General features: G+C 43.9%; 1 protein-coding gene across 1 annotated transcript in view; it reads left to right on the forward strand.

The window, feature by feature from the left end:
- The first annotated feature begins 11,394 nt into the window (after positions 1–11,394).
- The window catches only part of LOC124606489 (protein white-like), a 305,924-nt gene continuing 294,731 nt past the window's right edge, over positions 11,395–22,587 (forward strand). The window contains exon 1 of the mRNA XM_047138470.1: positions 11,395–11,524. Within this exon, the coding sequence (XP_046994426.1) occupies positions 11,395–11,524 (130 nt within the window). The remainder of the gene's footprint in view (positions 11,525–22,587) is intronic.

Raw genomic sequence — 22,587 nt, forward strand, 5'->3', positions numbered from 1 at the left:
ATAAGGAGACAGCGGGAAAGGCTGCGGACAACTACCGAAGGCTTTTACTCAGAGTCCGCACGCAGCACGACTAAACGCCCTACGGTCAATGGATATGCTGCAGCGAGTGTTACTCGTCAACCTTTATCTCGCGCCCATGATGTGCCACCTGACACACCTTCTCCCCTGGACGCGCGCGATGGCTATGAGGATTCAGGCGGCTTTTGGGTACTACTTATGCCTGGGACTGCTCTTTAAGGTACAGTACCCTACCAGCGCGAGAGGGGGGCGTTGGTTTAGTGAACGTGCACGAGAAGGCGCGTGCCATATTAATACTATGCTCAAACGGTGGCGCAAAAGGAATCACTCGCTTACGGGGACGATCATCGAAGAACTCGTACCGACATCGCATCTTCCTCCAGTCAGTGTCGGCCATATATCGCCCCCGTTAACGTATGTGCGCACGTTCATCGTGGAACACAGTTACGTTCGAGAGCGTTTACCGACGACCCGGCAGTCGACATCGAAGGACGTGTACCATCTGCTTTTTCGACAGATCGCCCGGAATAGGGTGGAACGGAAACATCCAGCTCTTAATTGGTACGTAGTGTGGCGCACGGTCCACCACCCCCACCTACCTACAACAGTCAGATCAACATGGTACATTGTCGTGAACCGAAAATACCCTACGAATGATAAAAAGTACGCAATGCATTTGGCGGATTCGCCCTTGTGTCAGCAATGCGGCGTGCTGGATACGGACGACCATCGGCTGGTCTGCGGCGAGGCATTGGCTGTCTGGACTCTCGCAAGAAAGATAATAGCGCTCATGCGGCGCACCATCCATACAACAGTCTCTCCTGACATAGTATTTTTTCCAGAGAAACGTATTTTCCGCGTCATAAGACGAACGCAGTGGCGTGGATCACAGGTATGACGGTCCATTACATGTATAGAGACACACCTCAGAACGTACTGAACGTCCTGGATTACTGGCAATACTTGCAAGATGGACACACAAAACTATTACGGCTACACAAGTACAAGGATTGGTATGCCAATTTTCTAGTAACGGTTTTTGCGGACGGCCATATACTTGGGGTGTGCCGGGCGCGCAAAGAGGAGCAGTGGTGCAGTCGTTGTGAAACCGACCCGGTAAAGTGATCAGCTGAGGACAACTATGCGAGTATGCAACCTAGGAAAATCTAACGCTTGCACAGTTAGCAAATGGATGTTCTTCATATTTTGTTTTCATAGCTATAAATACTTTTCTTTAGGGCGCCGGAGATGGCCCCACTTTAATTTTGTTGGTATTTCATGCTGCATGGTAGGGCGGCAGCGAGGTTCCTTCCAGGACAGTTATCATGTGTTAGGACGTACTATGTTTATTTTGTGAATAATAAAGGTTTCTGTTTCTCCTACCTTCATTAAAAAAAACCTCATTCCTGGCAAAATAAAGTGGTTCCCTCGCAAAAAAGAAATATAATTCCAAAAAATTGAAAAAATTTAAAAAAGATAGATTAGAGCGTCTGCAAAAAAAAAAAACGGTCAGCGCGACGGATAGTCAATCCTAAGGGCCCGGGTTCGATTCCCGGCTGGGTCGGAAATTTTCTCCACTCAGGGACTGGGTGTTGTGTTGTCCTTATCGTCATCATTTCATCCCCATCGACAAAAAAAAAAAAGAAAAAAGATGGATAGAGCGTCTGCCATGTAAGCAGGAGATCCCGGGTTCGAGTCCTAGTCGGGGAACACATTTTCAACTGTCCCCGTTGATGTATATCAACGCCTGTCCACAGTTAAAGGCTTGATTTTCATGCTAATTTCTACACTTTGCGTTTTGTGGTTGTTTCTTCTTGATAACACCATGCCTCGTCACCGGTGATGATTTTTTTTCCAGAAAAGAATTGTCCGCGTTCTGCACTTCTATCAAGTTCTTCCAAACATTCTGGAGAATCTGTTGGACACTTGTTTTAGAGATGTTACTCCAGAGCGATTTGTGGCGCAACAACGATGGCACGCTATGGCCCCACTTCCACTACTGACTATTCTCTACTCACAGCTGACCGACCGAATACATACCCGTTATTTGCAGTTGTCGGTGTCGTACTGACTACGCTGACGCGCGTATTATTAAGATACCCAACGAACACAATTCCTTATTGCGCGTGTGTTTCTTCCTATTAAACTCTGTAATGCGCGAAATATTTGTGTTAAAGACGTTTTGTAGACGAGCTTATGAGCCAGAGTGGTCAGTAACACTAAAGTAAAAGCAGTTTTTTTAACTGTTTTCATTGCCAGCCTAAAGTTCGTACTTTTGATGAACGGATCAGCACTTTCGTGTTGTAACACTCTTTAACAATATGGCTGTTACAAGACATTACTTGTCTAATGTCCGCCCCCGGTAGCTCAGTGGATGCCGGCTCGGTAGCTCAGCGTGTTCGGTCAGAGAGCTGGTTGGCCTCTGTGATTAAAAAGAAAAAGCTGAGTGGAAGGATCAACAAACGAACTTGAACGGATGTCATGTGACGTCCGCAATGACCAAACACAAGGATTAACAACGAACAAAATGAAAAAAAAAAAAAAATGGTTCAAATGGCTCTGAGCACTATGGGACTTAACTTTTGTGGTCATCAGTCCCCTACAACTTTGAACTACTTAAACCTAACTAACCTAAGGACATCACACACATCCATACCCGAGGTAGGATTCGAACCTGCGACCGTAGCAGTCGCGCGGTTCCGGACTGAGCGCCTTAACCGCGAGACCACCGCGGCCGGCAACAAAATGAAAAGAAAAAGCGGTCAGCGTGACAGAATGTCAATTCTAAGGGCCCGGGTTCGATTCTCGCCTGGGTCGGAGATTTTTCTCCAGTTAGGGACTGGGTGTTGTGTTGTCCTCATCATCATTATTTCACCCCATCGACGCTCAAGTCGTCGAAGTGGCGTCAAATCGAAAGACTTGCACCCGGCGAACGGCCTACTCGATGGGAGGCCCCAGTCACACGACATTTACATTTTACTTGTCTAATGATCGAAACCTTACCTCCTTTTTTGTATCGCTACTTTTAAGTACATGTCGCTCCAATTTCTTAAACCAACAGTGCCCAAGTCCCGATTTTCTGCAAAATGTATCTATGCTTATACCAAATCATTTCGACGTTTACGAGACTGTATAGCCTTAGATTAAATTCATTTTTAATTCCAATTTTGGTTCTAGCGGTCGTGTTGTTGATCCGCGAGGAAGGGCCATTTGGAACGCTCTGGACCACAACGCCAGTATTTTCCTACTTTGTGGCAAAGCGCGACGAGTAAAAAATTAAGCGGGCTTAAGCGTCGGTGTGTCCGCCCCATTAGGGGCTTCCCAGTGTGGGGTGAGGGAGGGGAGGGGGGAGGGGGAATGTCGTCGGCAGAACTGCGAGGCGAGCTCTGTGGTCGCCATTAAGTGCCGCTACGCACAGCGGGCGTTATTAAATCTGCTGTTTACATAAACACCTCGCTCGGCCACCGCGCGTCCACAGCTGGTGACATCGCAGCGTTATTACCGCGGCCGCTCTGTATTTCACTGCACCACACACACTCTCCTCCCCTCCTCTCCCCTTTCACCGCTGCACTGCGTGCCAGCTCAGTGGTGACAGAGCGGAATTTGAGCCACACTCTTCTGACGTTTGCTTGTGGCTGTTTTCGACCAGATGGGCCTCGGTGAGATGACTAGCTCTCTGAGGGTACACTCCAGCTTTCGTAATCGTTCACCGGGAAAACTGAAGCGCAAATTGATCAAGTAATAATCTCCGATGTATGGATAAAACTGCACTATCTTGATTAAGATACCGAAGCAGTTCTGAAACGTTCAGGTTCAACAGTCTGTCGGCATTCGTACTGCCGGCCACTGTTGCCGAGCGGTTCTAGGCGCTTTAGTCCGGAACCGCGCTGCTGCTACGGTCGCAGGTTCGAATCCTGCCTCGGTCATGGATGTGTGTGATGTCCTTAGGTTAGTTAGGTTTCAGTATTTCTAAGTTCTAGGGGACTGATGACCTCAGATGTTAAGTCCCATCGTGCTCAGAGCCAGTTGAACCATTTGACATTCATACTCCTGCAATGGTACTACGTCACTTGAAGGAAGACGAAGGAAGAAATCGTTATAGCCTTGTTGTCTCCACGAGTTAGGCGCTGCCGTATTTCATTCGCAGCGAGTCACAATTACGATAACATACCCAACAGTAACGAGAAGACGACCGAGGAAATTAATATCATCGTATTAAAACTACAAATTACAGTTAGAAGAATACGAAAGTGTCGTTACCAGCACACTGCAGTAAAGTCAGCCACATAGTCATATTTCAGTTTGTTACTTTTCTGGCTTTGCTACCATGATTACTTTACCATCATCCAAAGAATCTTATGTATTATAGCAAACCGCTAAAATCACAAAATAGTGCTGATCTGTATTTACGACCAAGAGAACCTGGACTGTACTGTTTAACATACAGCATAACAGTTCGGTAAGCTGATGTGCAACCAGTAGAGCGACTGGCTAGCTTGCGTTCCAGAATCTACAACCAATATTTTTTATTAATTAAACGAAATGTTAATTAAGATTTTGCAAAATGACAAAAATACTCTCTGTAATGACCCAAGTAGGACATAGTTGGCTGGCTCTGAGCACTATGGGACTTAAGATCTGTGATCATCAGTCCCCTAGAACTTAGAACTACTTAAACCTAAGTAACCTAAGGACATCACACACATCCATGCCCGAGGCAGGATTCGAACCTGCGACCGTAGCGGTTACGCGGTTCGAGACTGAAGCGCCTAGAAACCGCACGGCCACATCGGTCGGCAGGACATAGTTATTGAATTACTTTCATTATAACGACTGTGAAAGAAGGAAAGACGTGAACGGCCCGTATCACTTTATGCATTTTCGAATTGTCAGGAAGAGTGCCACAAGGAGTAATAAGAGCTGACAGACAGCTGTGGGGTGCTCACCTTACCGGCAGCAGTGCGGTTGCATGTAGGCAGTAGTGCGCAAGCAGTGCATACCAATTACTGCTGAAGAAAGTTTTTCAATGTCCCTGTGGGTGTAAAGTATTCGTGTAATAGATAAAGATTACTTTTCAAGCGGATTGTAAATCATTGATCATCTTGCACACTCGCTTGGTGATTGTGGTTATGTTAGTTTAACTATTGCCGTTGTAGTTGATAAATGAATAAAATAACTGACACCCATGTCAAATTTCGACTATGTTACTTATTACTCTGCTGAAGTCTCAATATCTGAATCGTGTGTGGTAGCAATCCATTTCAGACAAATTAAGCTCTTTCATATCATGCCACGGAGACAGGCTATATTTAGTGGCAACTGGGTACAACTTATGGAATCTGCTATCTTTTCTGATGTGTTAAGGTTGAACTGAGGCGCTGACACAGCATGCAGCCTCAGTACAAATGAGGTAAGACCACGAACGGAGTGCTAACTTTTAGATGGAGAGGTTTCCTATATTAATTAAACTGTAATAAAGTATGTGGAAGCCTCAATTCCTTCAAACTGCGGAACTGTAACTCGACATTAAAAAGTCAAGAACATAGATTAACTACCGTAGATGTTTGCATCAGTCTTATTAAGAGGTTATTAAAGATGAATTTTATCTGATGTGTCGTAATTTGGAGCTCATTCACAAGTGTAGAAGAAACCCTAAAACTCAACAATTGTAACAGAAGCACTATCTGAGGAAGTGATCTGCATAACATCTAGTTATTGTTAGGATGGGATGAAAGCTGTTATTCAAGGAACAGTTCTGGGAATCAGCTGAATTAAAGAAACTAACTGATAACGAATAGTTCTAGGCGTTGTATAGATGTCCCATCATTGATGAAGTAATAACTCACTGCATGGACCAGTCTGTTGTGTAAACAACTCAACATTAGGTTGTTGATAATAGTAATCATCTCAGTATCTTCCAAGTCATCTTTCTTGTCAGTATCTATCTTTACATATACTGGGTGATCAAAAAGTCAGTATAAATTTGAAAACTTAGTAAACTACGGAATAATGTAGATAGAGAGGTAAAAATTGACACACATGCTTGGAATGACATGGGGTTTTATTAGAACAAAAAAAAAACAAAGTTCACAAAATGTCCGACAGTTGGCGCTGGACAGCAAAACGCCCACAACTGCAGAATTTGGACTCCCGAAAATCCTAGAACTGTCGTGGAAGCTCCATTGCACGACGAGAAAGTCACGGTATGGGTTGGATTTACCTCATTAACTGTTATCGGGCTTTTTTCTTCGAGGAAATGCGTGATTCTGATTTTGTAACTTCTACCGTGAAGGGTGAGAGGTACGCCAATATGTTACAGAATCGCATTATCCCCAGACAGGCTGATAAACACCTGCTGGAACGTACGATGTTTATGCAGGATGGCGCTCCACCCCATATTGCTAGAAGGCGTGAAACATCTCTTGCACGCGTCTTTTGGTGATGATTGTGTGCTCAGCTGCCACTTTCGTCATGCTTGGCCTCCCAGGTCTCCAGACCTCAGTCCGTGCGATTATTGGCTTTGGGGTTACCTGAAGTCGCAAGTGTATCGTGATCGACCGACATCTCTAGGGATGCTGAAAGACAACATCCGACGCCAATGCCTTGCCACATCTCCGGACATGCTTTACAGTGCTGCTCACAACATTGTTCCTCGACTACAGCTATTGTTGAGGAATGATGGTGGACATATTGAGCATTTCCTGTAAAGAACATCATCTTTGCTTTTTCTTACTTTGTTATGCTAATTATCGCTATTCTGATCAGATGAAGCGTCATCTGCCGGACATTTTTTGAACTTTTGAATTTCTTTGGTTCTAATAAAACCCAATTTCATTCTAAGCATGTGTGTCAATTTGTACCTCTCTATCTACATTATTCCGTGATTTATTCAGTTTTCAAATTTATACTGACTTTTTGATCACCCGGTACTCTAGGACACGATAAAGGGACGCATCTCGAAAGAATTATCCGAATGGGACATATGTCGATAGGTGTTATATACATCTACACACAAATGATCAAAATTCAGAAAAACTGGACGATATATTTAAGAGAAGGACCTTCACAAATTAAGCAACTCAATAACACGTTGGTCCACCTCTAACTATTAAACGGCCAGTTATTCGGCTTGGCATTGACTGATTTGTTGGATGTCCTCCTAAGGGATATCGTGACAAATTCTGTTCAACTGGAGTTAGAGCTAGATGGACAGCCCAGTCCATAATGCTCCAAACGCTCTCAGCTGGGGAAAGATCCGGTGACCTTGCTCACCGAGTTAGGGTTTGGACACTAGGAAGACAAGCAGCAGAAACTCTTACCACGTGCAGAGTGGCATTATCTTCTTGAAATGTAAACCCGTAATGCCTTGCCATGAAGGACAATAAAATGGGGTGTAGAATATCGTCTACGTACCGCTGTGCGGTAAGGGTGCCGCACGTGACAACCGAAGGGGTCCTGCTATGAAATGAAATGTCATACCGGACCATCACTCATGGTTGTCGGGCTGTAGGACGTGTGACAGTCAGGTTGGTAACCCAAAACACTTTGGTGCGTCTCCAGATACGGTTTGGATGTGGCATCTCATCAGAATATAATTATATGAGAATGCCGGCTTTCTCGGCGAATCTCGATGATAAAATCTTCTCGGGTTGGCAGCCGAGTCAATGTGTTACGTTCAGCAACGTTTCAGCAAGTTTCTTACTTGCCATCTTTAGGCACCTGAAGATGGCAAGTAAGAAAATTGCTGAAACGTTGCTGGAAAACAACACATTGACTCGGCTGTCAACCCGAGAAGATTTTATCATCAGAATATAATTGTCTTCAGTGATGAGCCCCACCTTAAACTCAGCCCCAAGGACCTTCTGGTCACTGGGGCTCGTTTAGAAGCGGTACTCATCACTGAAGACCTACACCAGACCAAAAGATTCTAGCCCTACGACGACGCTGGAGGTACCCCCGCGAGCTCAGGGATACCAACCTGACTATCGCCTGCCATATGGCTCGAAACCAGGAGTAATTGTCTGCTGTCCTCTGTCATTATATCGTTCACTGCACCCTTGCAGCACAATGATACGTCGACGATATTCTACGCGCCGTTTTGTTGCCCTTCGTGGCAAGCCATTCCGAGCTTACATCATCTAAAGAGCGACTTGGAAATAATTAGGCACTATAATCCTCAGGAGGATGTCCAAGAACTCTGTCAATCAATGCAAAGCCGAATGCTACTTGCGTAAGGGCTAGAAGTGGACCAATTCAGTATTGAATTGCTCAGTTTGTGGGGATGTTCATCTGATTATTATTATTATTTTCGATTATTCCCATTTAAGATAGCGTTTGAACTTGAATTCCTTTATCATGATTGTTTATGTTTTTTCTGAGCCCAAATTTTCTTCAAGTGTTCACTGTGTTGTTTCTTTTCCTCCGCTGTCCATTTGCATCCTGGTCTCCTCTGTGTTGTGGTGTCAAATTTATGTTTTTTGATGATGTTCCTGAATTCAGTTCTATTTTCTGCATCGTTTACTGTTATGTGTGCTTGTCTGAGGTCGTCTTCAACTTCTTTTATCCATTTTGTTTTTCCTCTGCCTAAATTGATGACTTTAAGAATTCGCTTTGAAATTCTGTTTTCATTCATCCTGTGGATATGTCCGTAGATCTGCATTCTTCTTTTCCTTATTGTATCCGTAATCTTGTCTGTGTATTTGTATAATTCTGATGTTGGTCTCTTCATCCAGAGTCCTTGCTCTTGTATCGGGCCAAAAATTTTCCTGAGAATTTTCCTGTTTCTCTATTTCTTTGATTTTAGTTTGCCCACCTATTTGTGTTGTTTCTGATGCATACAGTGCCTCCGGAAGTACGACAGTGTTGTAGTGCCTCAATTTTGCGTTAATGGATATGGACTTTTTGTTATAATAGTTCCACGTGAGTTTATACGCTTTCTGTAGTTTTTTTATTCTTTCCTCATTGGCCTTTAGGTTGATCCCTGATGGCTGGATGATTTCTCCCAGGTACTTAAAATGTGGTACTTGTACGATTTTCCCATGGGTTGTCACAATAGGCAATTTGTCTTGTGGCACTCTTTCTATGTACTGGGTTTTCTCATATGAGATTTGCAGCCCAGTTCTTTGTGCAATTTCGTGTAACTTCTCTATGGCGTTAGTGGCTTCTTTTCTATTATTTGTGAGGATTGCAAGGTCATCCGCAAAAGCTAAACACATCAAATTGAATCTATTATCTTTTCTAATGCCAATTTGGATTCCTTTGACTTCTTTTTCCCATGTCCTGATAATTTTTTCAAGAATGATATTAAAGAGTAATGTTGAAAGTCCGTCACCCTGTCGTACTCCAGTTTGGATTTCAAATGGTTCCGAGATATCCCCCATAAATTTAACCTTGGAGACTGTGTCAGTTAATGTTTCCCGAATGATTGCTCTTGTCTTTCTGTCAATGCTGAATTCTTTATTATTATGTAGTATTCTGCCTAGTGGCAGGTCCATGTATTCGTACAGAGAATTTCTTCTGATTCCACTGTTCCCTGTCTTCAGCTTCTTCCTTCAGTCTGTTGTATCTCCTTCCATCTTTCATTTCGTCCAGATGTTGAATTCTTCTTCTTCCTCGTCCTACGTTTCCTCTGAGTTTCTCTTCGATAAGATCGTGTATGAGTCCCTCGTGTCTAAGTACATGTCCAATCCAGTTGGCCTTACTCTGAAGAATTGTACGCAGAATACTTCTGTCCTACTCTTTGCAGTACATCGTTATTTTTTATGCGATCTGTCCACTGGATCTCTCACATTCTCCTCCAGCACCACATTCAAAGCTCTCTAATTATTTTTTTCTCCTTCTTTCTCATAGTCCATGTCTCTGGTCCATACAGTGCAATGCTCCAAATGTAGCACTTTATCAGTTTTTTCCTCAATGCCAAGTTCAACTTGCTGGTCAGCAGTTCTTGTTGAAAGCAGCTTTGGCCATGGCTATTGTTACTCGGATTTCGTTGGTGCAGGGGGCATCCTTTGTGATACAATTTCCCAGGTACTTGAACTGATTCACATTTTCCAGTTCCCGATTGTCAACAGTTATCATCAAGTGTTTCTCACGTTTTGATATGCGTGTCACTTTTGATTTTTCGATGTTGATTTCCATGCCGTATTTTCTTCCCGTTTCCACCAAATTGTTCATCATGTGTTGCAGGTCTCTCTGATTTTTGGCGAACACTACCAGGTCGTCTGCATACTTGATGGTGTTGGTGAGACGCCCTCCTACTTTGACGTTTCCGCATCCTGTCAGCGCTTCTCTCTCCAGCATTTCTCCACACAGTTTGAAGAGACTTGGCGACAGATAACATCCTTGTCTCACTCCCCTTCCTATGTCCACACTGTTCATTTCTCCATAGTACAATCGTACCTTTACCTTTTGTCCCAGGTACAAGTTCCTTGTAAGTCTCCGATCTCTCCAGTTGATTACTATCTCCTTAAGGATGTTCATCAATATATTCCAATTGACTCTGTCGAAGGCCTTCTGCCAGTCTATAAAACAAGCGCAAACTTCTTCGTTTAACGGCCAAAACTCTCTCTGACCATATCCTCATTGTGCCATGGCGTCTCTGGTGCCTTTTCCTTTTCTGAAGCCAAACTGATTTTCTCCCATCACTTCTTCAATTTTTTTTCCAACCGTCTATTTAGTATTCTTGCAATGATCTTTGCCACCAGTGATATCAGACTAATTGTTCTATAATCACTACACTTCTTGGCTTGCTTTTTCTTCTCATGTTCCTCTAGGATAAATCATCCAATTCTTCTGAAATTGTAACCAGTTCGTCTGTTTATGCACTAAATCACATCCGCAGATTTCCGTCCTATTCGGATAATTCCTCCATGGTGGGTCGTTTTTTTTTTTTACTTATAGCGTTTATGGCCAACAAGAGCGATCCTATTACACTTCTCTGGAGCACTCCTGCCGTCTCCGACGAAAACTCTCCGTCCAGGACAATGTACTCGTCAAAGTGCCGGGTCCATCCTGCAGCAGTGCTGAAAAGATAAGATAGTGGACCGCTTCCCATCTAGCAAACCGCGTCCTCAGCATTTCGTCGAGATGTCACTGTAGGCAGTCCGGAAGAACTCAGCAACACGATGGCGACGCACAGTGGCTGCGCTCGGAGATGGGATCTGCAGGCAGCAAATTGTTTGCAGCGCGCGCCTGCGCCGCCTCGTGCGGTCCCCGCCCTCATAAATAAGTCGCCGCGGGGCTGCAGATTTACTGCGAAACTCGGCGGGCAGGGCTTTGAAATTCGCTCTCATCGGAGGACGCGGTGGCCCGCGGGGGATGGCCTTTTCCACCGGTAGCCGGGAGTCGCGGAGCTGCCGTGCAGCTTCCCCTTGAAATATGAGAGTAGGCCGCGGACGCATCCCGGACGGCGCGGCCACCGCACTCCATCATAGCGGCGGCGCCGGCACTGCATCACCGGCAAACACCTCGCCCTCTTCCTCCCGCTACCGCTACTACCAGCGCGACGGCCGCCTCCCCGCTTACCGGGCATCAACTCGGCTGTCTACTCCGAAACATTAATTTTTCCCAAATCTGTACTCTGCATATCTCTCTGTGAAGTGCTTGCAGACGGAGCATTTTATTGTAAAAAATACCACAGATGGCGACAGTGTCAGACTCACAAGAAGACGGCGCGACGGTGGGGCCGGGAATTTGTCCGAAATTTTGGGTGGTGAAAGAAGACCCCTGACATCTCACGTGGTTAAAATATTAGGGCGCACTACTCGGAAAATCCCGAGAAAAATCGATCCGCCATTTCTTAGGTGATTTATGAGTCCATTGCCGAGCCGCCGTCTGGCCTAGAAGGTTAATGAACATATCTGAACAACTGAACGGACACATCAATTTCGAGAAGACGTGAGTCAACATATTACCAGCGGGGCGCAGGCCTCTGCTCACTTACACAACAAAACTAAAAAAAAATAAATAAATAAATAAAAAAATAAAAACAATACAAATAAAAATAAAATTCAGAAAAAGGAAGATTTTGTTTTGTTTGTAAGGATAGCCCTAACCTTGATTTCCCCTGGTATATAGGCAGCTCTCTGGAGTAGTTTTAGTCAGGAGCCAACGCCTGAAGTGGACCAGATTTTTTTTTTATAGGATGAAAAGTGGCGGTGGCACTTAAGGTTTTTTTAGTACCATTTTATTTAGGGGCTTTCTAAAAATTAACGAAAAAGAAAATAAAAAATTAAAAAAGTTGGTAGAGCACTTGCCCAAAAAGAGTGGTATTCGAAAAAAAAGAAAAAAAATTTGCTCAGTTGGGAAAAAAAAGGTTAGGGCTTAGACTCGGACATTTACGCCAGAAGTCTCGAGTTAGATTCCTCCTCTGGCACTTTTTTTTCTTCTGTTTCATTTTCTTTTGTTATTCCACCAATTATTCGAAAAGTTTCCCAAACCTACATTATTTTTAAAATATTATTTTTGCTGAAGAATGGAAAGTTTTTCCTTCACTGAAAAATATTCGCCCTCATGCTCGTTGATATTTTACATCGGTACAAACATTTTGTACGCAGAAAACATGTATTTACCTGTTTGGTCAGTGATTATCACATAATCCTCATGGTATTGAGGGATTAAACGGCGCCGGCCGGGGTGGCCGAGCGGTTCTAGGCGCTACAGTATGGAACCGTACGACCGCTACGGTCGCAGGTTCGAATCCTGCCTCGGGCAAGGAAGTGTGTGATGTCCTTGGGTTAGTTAGGTTTAATTAGTTCTAAGTTCTAGGGGACTGATGACCTCAGATGTTAAGTCCCATAGTGCTCAGAGCCATTTTTACCATTTGATTAAACGGCACGGCTGCCGACGAAAGTTCTCCGCAGACGCCTGGATGTCCTCTATTGACGCCGCTTCTTTTTTCGAAACCGGTTTCGTGATCTCGCGTTCTGAAATTCTGTGCTTCTGTTTAAATGCCGCGACCCATCGATCAGACGCCTTGAATTTGAAATCGACGAACTGTGCAGCGGCAGCCAATGGCCATAGCTGTAAATTTCTTGTCGTGACTTGTTAATATTGCTGTCTTGCTTCCACGAAACGGTCGTAGGTCCACGAATCTATCTCCTCAAATTTATCCATTCGCGTACCACCACTTTTAATATCTTTCTCCCATTGTGAAAGATACTCTTTTCTCTTCATCTGGCGACATCCTTTTTTTGCAATTAAATTATTTTCCGTCAAGGATTTTCATAATACCCCACTGCGTCTTTCAGTCGTAATTTTGATAGATCACTACGAATGGATTCTTCAGGAATTTCTTCTCCTCTTCCAGATGAGCCAGCAACTGGATCGGAATAACACGTTGAAATTTGAAACAGGCACGTCTGTTCACGACGAAATCAAAAAACAAAGTGCCATTTCCTTCTCACGGCTCGCGCACGGTGCTATGTGCAGATGTCCGTTATAATCCCAAGGGGACCCCTACAAAGCCCCTTTAAACCTTGAAACCCCATAAAACGAAATAGAACAACGAGCAAGAATATTTTTCATTCAATGAAAAACTTTACGTTCTTGAGCTAAAATAATGTAAGTTTGGGAAACTTTTTGAACAATTGGTGGAATAACAAAAGAAAATTAAACAGAAGAAGAAAAAGTACCACAGGACGAATCGAACCCGAAACCTCTGGCGTAAGAGTCCGAGCCCGAGCCCTAACCTACTTTTTATTTTTTATTATTTTTTTTTGCTCGTTGTTGATCGTTGTGTTTGGTCGTTGCGGACGTCGCAAGACACCCTGTTAAGTTCGGGGGTTGATCGTTCCACTCAGTTTTTTATATTACAGAGGCCAACCGGCTCTCTGACCGAACACGCTGAGCTACCGTGCCGGCGAACCATGTAGGCCAGACGGCGGCTCGGCAATGGACTAACATTTATACGTATAAGGCACCTACGAAACTTTGGATCGATATGTCTCGTGATTTTCCGATTAGTCCGTCCTAATATTTTAACCACGTGAGGTGTTGGGGGTCTTCTTTCACCACACAAAATTTCGGACAAATCCCCGACTCCACGGTTGTGCCGTCTCCTTGTCAGTTAGAGGGGACCTGCGTTCCTGCTGCAGATAGAGACGAGTACACCGTTCGTTTGCGAATTATATTTACGAACGTCAGACGGGAGCAACCTATTTTTAGTAATCTGTGTGGATACTAGTTTAGTTTTATTTTAAATTCTTGCATGTTTGTGAACTTACTAGACACAGTCTTGCGTTTTAATAGCAGTGTAGAGTAAAGTACTCCCGCTTGGATCGACGCATCTATGGACGCTGATATAGTACCGGTTTTTGGTTATTTGTTTCGATTATATCAGTGGAATCTGGTTTCCCAGTAATGAGCGGATCCGGTTGTGGAAAGAGGTCAAGGTCAATTACTGCTACTTACACAACAACACACATAACTTTAGTCCTCAAACCAGTGCACAGTTTTCCCTTTAAAACAACGAAGATCAATTCACGGATGAGAGCCCAAGTACCTTCTCCAGAATAAGTTTAAATGATTGCTTTTATAACACCAGGATTCAGAGTAACGGCTGAAGGCCTTACTTAAGTAAAATTACAATATCTTCTCGGCTGAAAGCCGAAATAATATTTCAGATCAGCTAACGAAATTCTTTAAAGCCAAGCATTTACAAAGTCCGGCTACAGGCCATATTAAGGAAAATTCAAGTTAATCCTTCGGCTGAAAGCATAGTTAAAAAAAATTTTCTTTACATAATAAAAAGACTTTAAAGATAAGCCTTTACAGTACAACAGAAAAAATCTTAAGAAAACTTGAAGTATCTTGTCGGCTGATGGCCCAAACAATTACTCAAAAATAATTAAAGACAACCTTAGGATAAACATTTACAGAACACGGCTGAAGGCAGTTTCAAGAATTCAAGATAATTAAAGAGAAACTTTACAGACAAGGATTTACATATTAAATCCACAGATTCTGAAAGAAACGCGGCTGAAGGCATAAATACAGAGCAACAAGAATTTTAAAAGGAACACAGCTGAAGGCCTAATCTTACAGTTGTTATGAAGTTCTGCTGAAGGCCGTATACTCAACATAAAACAGACGATATTAATCCACCACTGAAGGCCTGGCAGAGACCAAATAAAATGACATTCATAAACAACAAACAGTGGTGCTCAGAAGTTTTCCAAGGCTCGACCTGGGGAGGAAACCATAACAACAGTTTAGGTGAGACAGGCACCCCTGCGTAACACTAAACAATCGGGTGGCAACATGACCTAGGGGCGGCTCAAGAACCAACCAACAAAATTAAACAATTACCTCTGTCGCAACCGACCAACTGCCTACTCCAGTACGCAGACAGCATTTATCTGCTCAGTGGAAATCACAGAAGCTACACACGGTTCCACGTAAACACACTTGCACAAGAACTCTAACAATCGTAAAAGCAATCAATGTGGAACTACAAGGACGAATCGCCGGCCGGTGTGGCTGGGCGGTTCTAGACGCTTCAGTCTGGAACTGCGCGACCGCTACGGTCTCAGGTTCGAATCCTGCCTCGGACATGGATGTGTGGGATGTCCTTAGGTTAGTTAGGTTTAAGTAGTTCTAAGTTATAGGGGACTGATGACCTCAGATGTTAAGCTCCATAATGCTCAGAACCATTTGAACCATTTGAAGCTACAAGGACGAATCAATTTGACACAGAGAGTTTCCACAAGCAGTCGGCGACCAAATACACGTCGTCCGATGAGATGACCGACTGGACGACCAACCCAGATGGTTGCCACTGAAGTTACGTGTGTCGGCGGCGTTCGGGCGAGTCTTGGCTGTCTGAAGCTGACTGCAGCTCCAACCCGACTCAATTCGATATCCGTTCGGAATTCGGAGACATGGCGACCCTGGTACACTGGCTCGGACCCAATCATGCAGAGGTAACTCTTACCCATTGGCTACGACATCTCTGCACAAGGAAGCAACCGACCCACATCCGACAAAATGACCAAGTGACGAGGCCCAGCAATGGTCAAAAGACCAAATACACGTCGCTCGATGAGACAACCAACCGAAAGACCAACCATCGATCGTCCCGCTCCAATCTCCTCCCGTCGGACAGTTCATGTTTGTCGCCAGCGGTCAGCGAGCACTGGCTGTCCACACCGTCCCCGACTCACTGTTGTTGCATCCCGGCCGAGCTCCATACCGAACTCCAGACACACCTCGACCCGGGAATACTATCGGTCGCTCCAGAGATAGTACGGCAGAGCACTTATCGATAAGCGCAGGTGCTGCCACTCACGGGCAGGTAAGGCAATAAGTTAGTGACGCCAGTAAATGGAACAAGAAAACAATGTGGCAGTAAGGTAAGAGAAGATGACAAACAATAAACGGAATGAACACGAGCCGCGCACAGCTCTATCAGGTGAGAGATAAAGGCGAGCACACCATTCGCTTGTGGATTATATTTACAAGTACTGTGATTTTCTCGTAAGAAGCGACTTGCTTTAGGTTTTGCCAGTGTTCTTTAGCTCCAACTCCTAAATTTTGTGCGTTTATGCTTATTTATTTGGGCGTAGTTAGTACGGATAGAAACTGTGATTACTGTGTTCAGATGCGAACCGAGATGGTGACCATTCGCTCACAGCTCCAAGAAGCACCACTTTGGGGGGGTCGAACAGGGCGATCCAAGAGATGTCCAGCCTGTGTCTCCCGATCGGTCTACTACTGTGGCCGCTGTGGGTGCTGCAATCACTTGGTTTGATCCCTCACCTTTTGTGGAGTGGGAGGTCGCTCCAAGGTGTGGAAGTGCAAAAGACTTTCCGAGGAGCCGATGGCAGGGCCAGCCGGGCTCGACTGAAGCACAGATTTCGGGCACTGTCTGTGGTTGACGAAGTCACCCGCTCTATTCCAGAGGAATCTTCTCGGCCTGCGCCGGCCGAAGTGGCCGTGCGGTTCTAGGCGCTGCAGTCTGGAACCGCGGGACCGCTACGGTAGCAGGTTCGAATCCTGCCTCGGGCATGGATGTGTGTGATGTCCTTAGTTAGGTTTAACTAGTTCTAAGTTCTAGGGGACTAATGACCTCAGAAGTTGAGTCCCATAGTGCTCAGAGCCATTTGAACCATTTTCTCGGCCTGCAAGGTCTGGCGTTAACAGGACATGGGATTACTGGTAGATGGGAGTTCTAACGTTAGGCGCGTAATGGGGTCCATTAGGGATATCGCTGCGAAGGAGGGGAAGGATTCCAGCGTGCATTCTGTATGCGTACCGGGAGGAGTCATTCCAGATGTGGAACAGGTGCTTCCAAATGCCATGAAGAGTACAGGGAGCAGCCAGCTGCAGGTTGTGTCTCATGTTGGAAAAGATGCTGTGTGTCACTTTCGACCGGAAGAGATCCTATGTGGTTTCGGTCTGGGGAGCACGTGGTCACTGCTCTATTTTAAAACACAGACATTCACATGCGCTAAATCCACCACACAGGCAAGCGAATGTCCACAGCATTTTTAGTCAAAAGAATTGTATACACCTCGTGGCTGACAACGAGTAGGGTTTTGTGGCGGCATATTTTTAGCACTCATCTTGCAACACGCACACTCGATACAGTTTTTTTTATAATTTAAAAATGTTTACCACGAATAAAAACAAGAAGACAAGCTGTAACGTTTAAGGTTTGGGTTGAGATTTGAATTTATAGACCGCGTGGTCGCGCCTAACGGAAATCTCATTGTTCTGCACCCGCTTAATTGAACTAAAAATTATAACCGGTACCTAAATGATCATTGCAAAAATAGCTTCGAAAAAATTGTACAGTTTAACAAATACGTAACATATTCAAATACCTTTTATACCTTGTCCGACGCAACCCTTCTGAGGGAACGTCTGGTCGCTTAGCTGTTTTCACCCTCCCCCGACTAACCGTCGCTCGGAGCTCTCCCCGAGCAGTGCGAGGTGGTGGGGGAGGCCCATGACCATCCTTTGCTAGGAAGACGTTTAGCCTTACGCGTCTTTGGCCAAATCCTCCTGTTCCTGCTCTCTGCCTTCTACTGACACAGTTTAGGTTGGTAGAAGATTAAGAAACCCACCACTTCTCTGGTTCGTCTGCTACTACATTCAAATCACTCACACATGACCACACACTTTAAGGAAGGGCGAAAAAACGGAAATAAAGACACAGGACGTATACATACGAATGAAAAAGAAAATACCTCGACCCTTATTGTTTCTACAGGCATGTGGTTGTTGTGGCTGAGATTATTTCACAGTTAATTAGCTGCGTACAAGATCGATTTCATTCTGATTTTGTTATATCAGACGCTACGGTTGCAGGTTCGAATCCTGCCTCGGGCTTGGATGTGTGTGATGTCCTTAGGTTAGTTAAGTTTAAGTAGTTCTAAGTTCTAGGGGACTGATGACCTCAGATGTTAAGTCCCATAGTGCCCAGAGCCATTTGAGCCATCTCAGCAACAAATAATCCTGCCCAAATAAGTAGCCACTTGACAGATACGAGAATTAGTGCCCACAAGGTTTTTGTAGCTAGAGTTAACTCCGGTACGTCCAAACCCACCAAAAATTAAATCTATTTAGAAAGCAGATAAAAATTCGCTTCACAGCCTTCGTAAGAGACAGGGTCCACTCCTTTGAATCTGACTGTGTAAGTAAAACCAGATATGGTTTGAATTCAGAGAAATAGCATCGATGACAGTTGAGAGATGTACACCCAATAAATTTATAAGAGACTCTACTGATCCCCCGTGGTAAGCAAAACAGGTCAGAACACTATTGGAGAATCGGCGAAAAAAGCATGCCATATTTAAAAGAATGCAAAATACCCAATATGGACGAAGATTTATAAAAGCTCGAAATTTAGCGCGAAATTTAATTCGAGATGCTTTTAATAGTTTCCACAACGAAACGCTGTCTCGAAGTTTGGTAGAAAACCCAAAGAGATTCTGGTTGTACGTAAAGAACACCCGTTGCAAGACGCAATCAATACCCTCACTGAGCGATAAAAATGGTGATGTTATTAATGACAACTCCACTAAAACAGAGCTACTAAACACGATTTTCCGAAATTTCTTCAGAAAAGTAAACGAAGAAAATATTGCAGAATTCGAACCAAGAACAACTGTCAACATGGATAAGTTAGAAGTAGATACCCTCGGTGAAGGGAAGGAGCTTAAAACACTTAAGAAAGGAAAGGCTTCCGGTCTAGACTGTACACCCGTCAGGTTCCTGTCGAAGTATGCTGACAAGTAGCTCCATATTTAGCATTCACGTACAACCGCTCGCTCGTAGAAGGATCCGTACCAGAGACTAGAAAGTTGCGCAAACCACACAAATATCCAACAAAGATAACTGGAGGAAACCGCTGAATTACAGAGCGGTATCATTAACGTCGATCTGCAGAAGGTCTTAGAATCTGTACTGTGCTCGAACATTATGAATCACCTCGAAGAAAACGATTTACTGACCAATAGCCAACACGGATTCAGCAAATACCTTTCTAGTGAAACACATCTAGCTCTTTATTCTCATGAAGTACTGAGTGCCAATGTCATGGATCTCTAATAGATTCCATATTTTTAGATTTCCAGAAGGCTTTCGATACCATTCCTCGGATGAGACTTTTAATCAGGTTGCGTGCCTGTGAACTATCGTCCCAGTTGTGCGACTGTTTTCGTGATATCCTATCGGAAAGAACACAGTCCCTAGTAACTGACGGAAAAACATCTAGTAAAACAGAAATAATATCTGGTAATGTTATAGGCTCACTGTTATTCCTGATCTACATAAACAAATTCAAATGGCTCCAAGCACTATGGAACTTAACATAGGGGGTCATCAGTCCCCTAGTCTTAGAACCACTTAAACCTAACTAACTTAAGGACATCAAACACATCCATGCCCGACGCAGGATTCGAACCTGCGACCGCAGCAGCAGCGTGGTTCCGGACTGAAGCGCCTAGAACCGCTCGGACACATCGGCCGGCTACATAAACAATTTAGGAGGCAATCCGAGCAGTTCTCTTATACTGTTGCAGACGATTCTATCATTTACCATCACTTAATGTCTTCAGATGATGAAAACGACTTAACGCATTGATTTAGACAAGATATCCGTCTGATGACACTATATCATGAAAAATGTGAAGTCATCAACATGAGCACTAAAAAGAATTCGCTAAATTATTTCAGTTACTGGATAAATCACACAAATCTAACGGCTGTGAACTCAATTAATACTTAGGAACCACAATTACGAATAACTTCAATTATAATATGTAGGTAATGTTATGGGAAAGCAAATCAAAGACAGCTACCTATTGATAGAAAACATAGGAAATGTAATAGATCTACCAAAGAGACAGCTTACACCACGCTTGTCCGTCGTCTTCCGGAGTACTGCTGTGCGGAGTGAGATCCGAATCAGATAGGACTGATGGAGAACATCGAAAAAGTTCGAAGAAGGGTTGTTCGTTTTGTATTATCGTGAACTATAGGAGATACTGCCACGGATGTGATACATGAATTGGGGTGGCAGTCATAAAACAAATGCGTTTTCCACTGCTGCAGGCCCTCATGAAATTTCAATCATCAACTTTCTCCTCAGAGAGTGAAAATAATTTTCTGACCTCCACCTCCTTAAGGAGAAATGATCATCATAATAAAATAAGCAAAGAGGGGAAGGAGAAAGGTGGAAGGAGTATATATCGGACGATATACTTGAGGAGTGTATTATGGAAATGGAAGAGGACGTAGATGAAGATTAAATGGGAGATATGGTACTGTGTGAAGAGTGTGACAGAGCACTGAAAGACCTAATTCGAAACAAGGCCCCGGGAGTAGACAACATTCCATTAGAACTACTGATAGCCTTGGGAGAGCCAGCCCTAACAAAACTCTTCCATCTGGAGAGCAAGATGTACGAGACAGGCGAAACATCTTCATACTTCAAGAAGAATATAATAATTCCAGTGCCAAAGAAAGCAGGTATTAACAGGTGTGAAAATTACCGAACTATCGGTTTAATAAGTCATGGCTGCAAAATATTAACATGAATTCCTTACAGACTAATGGAAAAACTGGTAAAAGCTGACCTTGGGGACGATCAGTCTTGATTCCCCAGAAATGATGGAACACGACTCACCGTAGAAGATAAATTGAGGAAAGGCATACTTACATTTCTAGCACTTGTAGACATAGAAAAAGCTTTTGACAATGTTGTCTGGAATACTCTTTCATATTCTGAAGGTGGCAGGGGTCAAATATAGGAACCGAAAGGCTATTTACAATTTGTACAGAAAGCAGATGGCAATTACTTTGTCTACGAGTCGAGGGGCATGAAAGGGAAGCAGTGGTTGAGAAGGGAGTGAGCCAGGGTTGTAGCCTATCCCCGATGTTATTCAATCTGTATATTGAGCAAGCAATGAAGGAAACAAAAGAAAAATTGGGTGTAGGGATTAAAATCCATGGAGAAGATATGAAAACTTTCAGGTTCGCTGATGATATTGTAATTCTGGGGAGTCAGCAAAGGACCTGGAAGAGCATTTGAACGGAGTGGACATTGTCTTGAAAGGAGGATACATGATTAACAGCCAAAAAAGCAAAACGACGATAATGGGATGTTGTCGAATTAAATCAGGTGATGCTGAGGGAATAAGATTAGGAAATGAGACACTCAAACTAGTGAGTTTTGTTATTTGGGGAGCAAAATAACTGATGATGATCGAAGTAGAGAGGTTATACAATGAAGACTGGCAACGGGAAGAAAAGCGTTTCTGAAGAAGAGAAATTTATTAACATCGAGTATGTATTTAAGTGTTAGAAGTCTTTTCTGAAAGTATTTGCCTGGAGTGTAGCCATGTATGAAACATGGACGATATACAGTCTAGACAAGAGGAGAGCAGAAGCTCTCAAAACTCAAGATTAGATGAGCAGATCACGTAACTATTGAGGAGGTACTGAACAGAACTGGGAAGAATAGGAATTTGTGACTCAACTTGACTAGAAGAAGGGTCCGGTTGGTAGGAAATGTTCTGAGGCATCGAGGGATCGTCAGCGTGGAGGGTAAAAATCGTAGAGGAAGACCAAGAGATGAATACACTAAGCGAATTCAGATGGATGTAGGTTGCAGTAGATACTTGGAGATGAAGAAGCTTGCACAGGATAAACATGGAGAGCTGCATCAAACCAGTCTATGGACTGAAGACCACATCAAGAACAACAACAATAACAACAACAATAGAAAAATAACAGGAATCACAACTCACACGGAAAGATTTAAGTGTTCGTTTTCCCAATAAAAATAAATAAAAAAAAATTGGTTCAAATGACTCTAAGCACTATGGTACTTAACGTCTGAGGCCATCAGTGTCCTCGACTTAGAACTACGTAAACCTAACTAACCTAAGGACATCACACATAACCATGTAGGATTCGAACCTGCGACCGCAGCAGCTGCGTGGTTCCGGACTGAAACGCCTAGAACCGCTCGGTCACAGAGGCCGGCGTTTCTCCCGAGAGTGGAACGGTAGAGTGGTAGCTTAAAGTTGGTACGATGAACCCTCTGCTTAGGAACTTAATTGT

This window comes from Schistocerca americana, chromosome 3 (assembly GCF_021461395.2).
Source record: "Schistocerca americana isolate TAMUIC-IGC-003095 chromosome 3, iqSchAmer2.1, whole genome shotgun sequence".
Classification (NCBI taxonomy): Eukaryota; Metazoa; Arthropoda; class Insecta; order Orthoptera; family Acrididae; genus Schistocerca; species Schistocerca americana.